This window comes from Miscanthus floridulus, chromosome 15, assembly GCF_019320115.1.
Source record: "Miscanthus floridulus cultivar M001 chromosome 15, ASM1932011v1, whole genome shotgun sequence".
Taxonomy (NCBI): Eukaryota; Viridiplantae; Streptophyta; class Magnoliopsida; order Poales; family Poaceae; genus Miscanthus; species Miscanthus floridulus.
Window position 1 is genome coordinate 8,973,156 of NC_089594.1, and position 9,088 is coordinate 8,982,243.

General features: G+C 45.9%; 2 protein-coding genes across 2 annotated transcripts; one reads left to right on the forward strand and one right to left on the reverse strand.

Moving 5' to 3' along the window:
• Positions 1 to 346: 346 nt before the first annotated feature.
• Positions 347 to 3,772, forward strand: LOC136508803 (uncharacterized). The gene is made up of 6 exons (XM_066503579.1): positions 347 to 601; positions 717 to 861; positions 1,285 to 1,442; positions 1,726 to 1,807; positions 1,897 to 1,957; positions 2,361 to 3,772. The coding sequence occupies exons 1-6, from the start codon at positions 492 to 494 to the stop codon at positions 3,770 to 3,772; spliced, it is 1,968 nt and encodes a 655-aa protein (XP_066359676.1). The 5' UTR covers positions 347 to 491.
• A 794-nt stretch (positions 3,773 to 4,566) lies between these two features.
• Positions 4,567 to 5,239, reverse strand: LOC136508806 (uncharacterized). Its single transcript, XM_066503583.1, has one exon. It carries the CDS (start codon positions 5,181 to 5,183, stop codon positions 4,686 to 4,688), a length of 498 nt encoding a protein of 165 aa, XP_066359680.1. The 5' UTR covers positions 5,184 to 5,239; the 3' UTR covers positions 4,567 to 4,685.
• Between the last annotated feature and the right edge of the window lie 3,849 nt (positions 5,240 to 9,088).

A 9,088-nucleotide genomic window follows, 5' to 3' on the forward strand; every position in this document is an offset into this window, starting at 1 on the left:
ATGTATCGTGAACTCTGCACTTTGCCGTGCACGCCAGCACAATATATATATATATATATATATATATATATATATATATATATATATATATATATATATATATGGCCAGTTTGTCAAACATTTTTCTTGGTTGTATTGTTGGTTGTATTGTACGCGATTCTACAGGACTTGCAAGACAACTGACCATCGTCTTCGCAGCCGGCAGCCGGCGGCCGGCCGGCGGGCAGATGGCGGCGCTTTTTGCCGTTGCCAGTGCCCCCCGCTGCCCCGCGCAGGTGCAGTGCAGTGCAGGGAAAGCCCTGGCAGGTGGGGCCGTATGGTGGTTGGTGGTCCCCACCTCTCTCGAGTACGTTAACATTACCCGTCCCCGCGGGCCGCGGAGCGAGATGAAATTTGAAATTGGGAGGTAGCAGACCACCCCAAATCCATCCAGTTGCTCCTGCTCGTCTTGTCGGCAGGCCGCCAATCAACCCGATCGATCCAATCCGCCGATGGCCGCCGCCGCCGCCGCCGAGGATGCGAAGGAGAAGGAGCTCCTGTCGTCGGTGGTGGGCGACATCCGGAGCTACTCCGGCTCCGACCCTCTCCGCCCGTGGCTCCGGTACGGCACCCGCACCCACCGCTTTTCCTTCCTTCCTTGCCTGTTCTCCGCCTCCCCGCATCGCTTCCTTCGCCCCACCGATCGGTTGATCCGCCCGCCCGCTGTTGTCTGCTAGGGGGATGCGGAAGATGGAGCGGGCGCTGCCGCCGGCGACGCTGCGGGAGAAGCTGCCCAGGTTCCTCCAGAAGTGCGCCCAGGAGTTCCAGGACGACGCCCGCTACCGCGACGACCCGCGGTACCTCCGCGTCTGGATCCAGCTGGTCAGCCACCACACTAGCCATCCTTAGTCTTCCCTTGTTGCTGCTGACTTCTTGTGCTTCACTGGGGATCGATCGAGAGATGACGGCGGTTGATACTTCGATCGGTTGGGGGCTTTGTGGGTTTTAGGAGCGAACTCCAGAATCTGCACCTGTTCAATCAATTGAATTTTCTGTCTGATGTATATGTATTGACATCAAGATACTACTTTTTGTTAGCTAGATCATACCGTAGGGTGTAGATCTCATCATATCTTAGCATGAATGTTGTCCTCGACTAAAACAGTGCCTCACTGGAAATTTGTAATGTAAATAGTGCTACGGTGGCTCTTGAGGAAATGACTAAACCATATTCAGCTTGATTTCTTTTTGGATCCCTTGTTATTGTTATAAGAAATGATCTTATTAGGTTTTTAAATCCTGTAGATGGACTACATGACGGATGCAAAGCCATTGCTCAAGAAGATGGAGAGGAATGGAATAGGCCTCAAAAGAGCGTCATTCTATATGGCTTATGCACTATATTATGAGAAGCACAAGAGGTTCAATGATGCAGAGAAGATGTACCGTTTGGGATTAGAGAAGTAAGCTAAGCTCTTAATACCCCCACTACCAAGCCAACCCACCCACTTCTTTTTATTTTAACTGGACACCACACATCTGCTATTAGAACTGTTATTGTTGTGCAAGCTCAATGCGCCGCCAACCTGAACAACTCTGTCAAAAACAGTAGTGCACGGTTATGCAATACTGAACAATTTAGTCAATTAGATAAGAAGGATTGCAAGTGACACTTCATGTTGAAATAGATCTCAGTTTGTAGTTCCTTTGATAGCAAAGCTGGTTTCTTACTGAAGTGTTTCATAGCCTTGCAGAGCCTATTGGGGAGTTGCACAAAGCACATAAACAGTTTAATTTTCGCATGGAATCATACAAGAGCAAAAATAAGGTATAACTCTCATTTCATTTGTTACTTAAGTTTAGATCATGGCCAATGCTAGGTTTGTTGACCTCCCTTACTTTATTCATGCGCTTTAGCTGCAGGAAAGAATGACTAGGGAAGCTGGGTCTAGTGCTACATCTATGAACCAAGTCAAAGGTAGGCCTGTGTAGAGAGGAGTACACAAATCAGTTCTTATAGTAAAAGAAACATACTTTTTCTTGTCAATCCATAGCTAGAACTTTCCTTTGCAAACTCATTTTCTGATTTAGTTGACACAAAACTATAATGGGCGATTCTTTCTCAAAATACAAGCATATGCTTCTTCATGCAGATCCGCACCTCGAACTTTCTTTTCCAAAGCACATTTCTGATTTTGGTGACACAATTATACAGCCTGTTCGGGAGGCCGTAAACGATCGTGGATTATTTACTGCTGGCTGGTTTGGTGTGAGAGAAAAATACTGTTTTCGGCTGAAAATTTACGATCGTTTACGAGCAAGCGAACAGGCTGATAATGGGTGAATTTCCCAGTGGTACTGACTTTTTGAACATGTTGCAGGTGAAAGCAGAAACTGTAAAGAACTGAAATCCAATACAAAGCAAACATCAGGAAGCAGTTCTAATCCTTCATTAGGCTCTTATCCTCCATTAGGGCCGGCTAAAGTTGGTATGCTCTCCAGAGGAAACTCAAGAGCAAACAAGAATTTGTCCCGTTGTAATAGTGATGATACTGTAGTTGTACAGTTTATAGGCTCTGCTTTGGTTGGGAAGTTAGAGACTGAAGATGCCTGTCACCATGGCCTAGTTGAACCAACTATAAACACTAAGGAGGCTTTGGATGCCATCAATAGCATGTTTATGGAGCCACTGGAACCTGAAACTATTCTCAAGAGGCGATCAAAGCGTGAGAACCCAAATTATAATCAGCAAGCAAGTGCATTTGATATCTTTGTTGATGACGATGAACCTAGTGGCAATGATACAAATATGCTCCAGAACAACAGTGTGAAGCAAGACCATACAAAATTAAGTCAGCAAACAAGAGGATTTGAGGTCTTTGTTGATGAGGATGGTCCTAATGGCAACGACCAAAATGGAACGCAAAACAGGAACTCTAGAAAGGAAAACATGAGGTTAAATCAGGAACCAAGTGTGTTTGAGATCTTTGTTGATGAGGATGGCCCTAATGGCAACAACCAAAATGTGGGGCAAAACAGGAACTGTGGGAAGGAAAACATGAAGGTAAATCAGGAAAGCAGTGGGTTTGAAATCTTTGTTGATGAAGATGAGGCTAATATCACTGCCCGGAATGCTATGTGCTACAAGAGTAATAGGTATCCTCCAAGACCATTATCTGAGTCATCTAAGCATCAAGGCGGAAGTGACTTCCAGGAGCCATTTGTTGGAGGGTTTGCAATATTGCCAGATGATGAAGAACAATGTGAGGAAAGTTATGGTGGTGCTAATATAATTTCCAGAACTGTGCAGCCTACTCATGATACTAGTACTTTGCTCTGTCCAGTTCAAGGTAATTCAGGAACAAGGAATCGTGAAGGTCCTCATCCTGTGACTTCTGGGATTCGAGAAGACACTGTCATTCGTAGGTTTGTTGGGTCCACTATTGATGATGAGCCTAAGGTGGAAAATGCATGCCACCATGGGTTAGTTGATCCAACTGTCAATCTAAAGGAAGCAATGGATGATATAAACAACATGTTTGGAAAACCACTGAATTTCAAGGGTGAAAGAACAAAGAGGAAAACTAATGCACAGTCAGATGGAAAAGCAGCTCCAGTTTCTGGTTTCTCCATATTAGCTGATGATGACCTAAAAGAGAACTCCACCAGCAAAGCCAGTCAGAGCAATTCCTGCAAATTTGGGGATGAGAATGGTCTATTTGAACCCACAATCACCACTACTGATGTCATGGCAGAGATCAACAATATGTTTGGAATGCCACTAGACTTGTAAGATGCATGTGTAGAGTGAACTGAATAACTCAACTGCTAGTTGGACAACTGCTTTCACCTTTCAACTCTCCCCTTGAGAAATGTTAGTCTTGCTGATGTAAAGAGCATGGAATCAGTTCCCTTATTGGTGCATAGATGGTGAGCATTTTCTTAAATTGTGGTCAAATGTTTATTGTTCACATTGATCAATCTTGAATATGTGGTATGCGTCTAATTTTGCCATTAAATTAAGTTGTCTAAAATATAACTGGAAAGTTGCTGCTTTGTTTTTGCTAGCTATATTTCTTTAACAATTACTCTGAAAATAGTATGTGGTTTGGTGATTGTTGGTGTGAAACCTTGCAACTGCACTGCTTCTCCTGGCACAGGTGGAGATCACAATAGAATGTTAGGATTCTCAGGTCGTTCAGCCGCAGAGAACCGCCGAATATACTTCTTGTGGAGTTGCCACTTGCCACTAATATAATTTATCTTCTCAAGTGAAGGGAAGGGGGCGTAATTGTTACAGGCCACCAGGTGATTCCTGTTGTGCTGTCACATAACGCCGATATAGTGATTTTGGCTTACATGTTGGCTCAAAACTATTTTTTTTATGCTGAAAAAGCTGAGACTTGTGTATTTGATGGAAATTGTAGCAAGCATGGGTGCATATGTTGCTCTGTTCATCTTACATCCATAGTTCTGCTCATCAAAAACCCATTGTCTGATGTCCATTTTAATTGTTTAGACCATTCTAGTATCTCAGCATGATTAGGCTGCAGTTCAAGCACAACAAGAAAAAACTTGCCATGGTTGAGGTAGAGACAAACATCAGATTTAGCAGATAAGTGTTGCATCGTATATGTACAGCTTCAACAGGCATCAAAATCAGAGAACTGAAGATGACGACGACGGCCTAACTGAAAGCCTGAAACCTAGCGGCCGATGCTGAGCTGCGCCAGGCGTGCGGCGATGTCCGCCCCGCCGGGCGCCGGCGCGGCCTCGTCCCTCGCCACGCGCAGCCCCGCCAGCCTCTCGGCGACGCCATCGACCGCCGCGACGGGGCTCACCATCGTCGACGACGGGGAGGCGGAGATAGCCCCGCAGACGGCGGCGCACGCGGCCTCGTCGGCGAAGCAGAGCGCGAACTCGGCGCCGGACTCGGGCTCCGCCCACGACAGCGTCGCGCCGTCCAGCCTCTCGAAGGCGTCGCCGGGGAGGATCGGGTACACCAACACGATGCGCCCCCGCGGCTGCTGCTGGCGCTGCTGGCCGTCGGCGTTGGGACCCGCCGCGTACAGGACTAGGGACTGCCCCTGCGGGCGGAGGAACGTGACGGCGGCGTAGGCGGTGCCGAGGTTGCTCCAGTGGCCGCCGTCGCCGCCGCCGGGGAGGTGGAGGACCTGCACGGGGTATGCGCCGCCGCTCGCCATCCAACCGGTTCGATCTTGGCGGTAGGACGGCGGAAAGGAGCAGGGCTGCAGGGGAAATATTTGCCCGTTCGCTTGGCTGATTTTTTTTTAAAGAAAAATATTATTTATTAGTTAAAAAAAATATGTCTTATAAATCAAGCGAACAAATGTCGTTCAATATGTGTGATCTCAGCCGCTTGTTTTCCATCCGACGTTTGCAAATCATTTTATTTAAGGTTGTGGTCTTTTGTGTGATACTAAATCCGTTCCAAATTTTTAATTCGGTTGATTTTTTTTAACCTTAAATTTGATTACTCGTCTTCTTAAAAAATTTGTGTAAAATATTATTTTTTTTATTGTAGCTTGTTTTATTAACTAAAGTTCCTTAAGAACGACTTAAATTTAACTATCACCCTATTCATTTGGACTTGTTTGGCTTATAAGCCGTATTTTTTCAGTCAATGAATAATATTTTTCTCTCACACCAAATTAGTCAACGGTACTTTCAGCAATGGCTTATCAGCCAAATAAGCCCAAGCGAACAGGGCGTATGTTTGCATAATTTTTTTTTTGAATAAGATGAGTGGTCAAACATAGAGTCAAACGAATTATAATTTGAAACGGAGGGAGTAGCAAATTAGCAAAATATTTACTCTATTTTACTATGCATCAAGATATAATATATATCTACAAGCAAATTCTATTAAAAAAAGTCAAAACGACTTGTAATTTGAAACCGAGAGAGTAGTTAAATTCAAACCATCAAAGTTGGAATTAATAATTACAATAACCAAATCATCAGCAACCACAAACTCTCTAAATTTCATACGTTTCATTTAACCAACATGGCTACGTGTTTGTTTGCTAATGAAAAACGTGTAATAGACACGGTCACGAAAAAAAAAAACACATTTTCTAAGTTTCAGTCGTTTGGTTTTGGGCCACGTTCAGGCGACGCACATGCGATTTTCCTCTTTTCCTGCGCATGTCTTCCTTGCGTGACGTGGAACGGCGGTGGCCACGGGCGAAGGCCGGCTTTTAGAGATCTTTGGTGACCTTAGCGCGTGTTGAGTTGCCTGAAATTTGGAATTTGGGCTACTGTAGCATTTTCGTTTTTATTTGGTAATTAGTGTTCAATTATGGATTAATTAAACTCAAAACATTTGTCTCGCAATTTCCAATCAAACTGTGCAATTAGTTTTTGAGAAAATTTTGTATTTGGCCCTAAAAATAATGCTCCTTTCTTATTTGACATCGAAACTGAAAATCTTTTCTATATGTCCTGAACTCGAGTTTTTCTTTTCTATTTGACACTTCCATCAGTTTGGGTCGTTAACGGTGTCAAGTCCTATGTGAAAAATCCGTTTTATCTCTAGAGTTTTTTACTAGTCCTGGCATTCCATGGTTAATATTACTATCTTTTATGAAACATTGTAGTTTAAGATAAAAACATTCATAAAAGATAGCAATATTAACCATGGAATGCCAGGACTAGTAAAAAACTCTAGGGGTAAAACGGACTTTTCACATAGGACTTGACACTGTTAAGAATCCAAACTGACAGAAGTGTCAAATAGGAAAGAAAAATTCGAGTTCAGGACATATAGGAAAGATTTTCAGTTTCGATGTCAAATAAGAAAGGAGCATTATTTTTAGGGCTAAATACAAAATTTTCTCTTAGTTTTTTTTTGTCTACATTTAATGCTCCATGCACGTATCGCAAGATTCGATGTGATAGGTACTGTAGCACTTTTTTTGGAATTTAGAGGGGAACTAAACGCGCGCTTAGAAAAAGAAGGGACCTAGGGGTAGGCGCCCGGACTAGCATTGATGGCAAGTTGGCCGATGGGGAACCGTCGAGGGGGCGAGTAGGACTCATCCGGATGGGAAGTGTCAACGGTGGGGGTGAGAGCTCGACAATGAATTCACGGGTTGGGATTAGGGGTGGGCGGGGTCGGCGCAGTGGTGGCGGTTGGTGGACGGCGCGGCGGCGGCGGGAGAGCCACTGGTCGAGGTGGTTGGGGAGGTCGACGGCGGGAGTGGGCTAGTGTGGACGCGAGGATGAAGAGAAACATTGCGTGGATTTAGATTAGGGGAGGGCGGGGTTGGCGATGGCGGCGGTGACGCACTGACGCAGGAGCCGTTGGCCAGGGCGGTTGCGTGAGGAAGAAGATGAATATTGCGCGATCTAATCTAGAGCGTTCGTTTTGTATCCAACGACTATCGATCGTCGCCCGAAAAGAACACAAAAATCAGGCGCATGAAGAATAAAAATTCCCCAGAAAAGGGAATTACTAGCGCCTAGACGTCTGGAGCGCGTCCGGACGCCCCGCGCATGCTGCTACCCAGCCCGCCCGCCATGCCTACCACAGTGTTGTATCGCTGCTGCACGCACAGGTATGTCCCCCGTCTTCCTCGCCCCGCCCTTGTCTGCCTCACCATGCCCCGCATGCGCACCCTGGCTACGCCCACCACTCCAACCCCCTGAGCCCCTCCTCTCTCTCCACGCAGGCGGGACCTGAGAGCCCAAATGAGGACGAGCACGTCCTGTCCACAGGACCCAGGGCGTGCCATGAGCACCATCTACCGGCTCGCCGCGCCCCTTCACCTAGCGCCCGGGCCATTCCCCATGACTCTTTGAACATACGTTTGAAACACAAAACACTTGCAACATGAAACACTTGAATGCAACATAAGTCTGAAGCAGATGAAACATTTGGAATGTACACTTGAAACATATGTGTCAAATATATGCAACATCCAGATAAAACACTTACAACATGAAAATACTTACTGCAACATAAGAGTGAAACAACTGAAACATTTGAAACGTACTCTTGCAACATATGTGTGAAACATATGCAACATCTAGATCAAAACGCTTGCAACATACATCTAAAACGGATGAAATACTTTGAACAAATATGTCACTAAAACACTTGCAACATATGCAACATCCCGATCTACATTTGCAACATCCATATGAAACACTTGCAACATACCTCTGAAACACTTGAAACATATGTTTGCAACATGAGCTTTCAGCGCAACATTTCCTTGCTCCTTGGGAATGGAGGCTCGTCGGCACGTGGAGTTCACCGGTGTAGAGCTCACCGATGGTGTGGAGCTCGCTGCTCCGGTGGAGAAGACAGTGACAGGTCCAGTGGAGAAGGCTGCGGCGGGTCCGCGCGCTGGAGAAGGCCGCGACGGGAGGGAGGCGCGGTGGAGAGGGAGGAAGACGGGTTGCCGTGTTCTGGCGTAGAGGAGATGCCGGCCGGTGAAGTGGAGGCGCGACGGAGAGGGAGGCGTGGTGGAGAGGGAAGCGCAGTGGAGAGCGCCGTCGTCGAGGCGGCGTGGTGGAGCGCGGTTGCGGAGAGCTATTGCGGCGCTACGGTGAGGTGAGTTTTTTCTTTTTTTTTAGAACGGTTGGGGGCGAGTGGATGAGGAGATAAGAGGCGGTCGTATGGCTGCGTCACGGCCCACCGTCGACACCGTCCGAGCGGACAGACACCCTATACCCAGCATTACCGAAAAAAATGGCTACTTGTTTGCGGTTCCTGATTATTGATGATGGGAACTCCTGTACCTAATAAGAATGGCTTCTCAAAACAGCGGCACCTGTGCCTCGTTCGTGGTTTTGCAGGACCAAAAAAAAAGGTGTGAAGAAAAAAAAAACCAGTACAGTAACTTTGCAATTGCCTTTCTCGGTTATTAGAGGAGTGGTAACAATTAAATATACCAACCAACAAAGTTTGGAATTAGTCATTTCGATCAAATGGGTCTTCTTCAAGAAACAGTGCATGAAGCAGGAGGGTTGTTAGCCCTGGCATAACACTGCTGATGCATTACTTCTTTCTTACACAAACATTATTATTTCCTACTCTGATTTAATAAAGCAGACTAGAAATTACTCTATGACATAACAC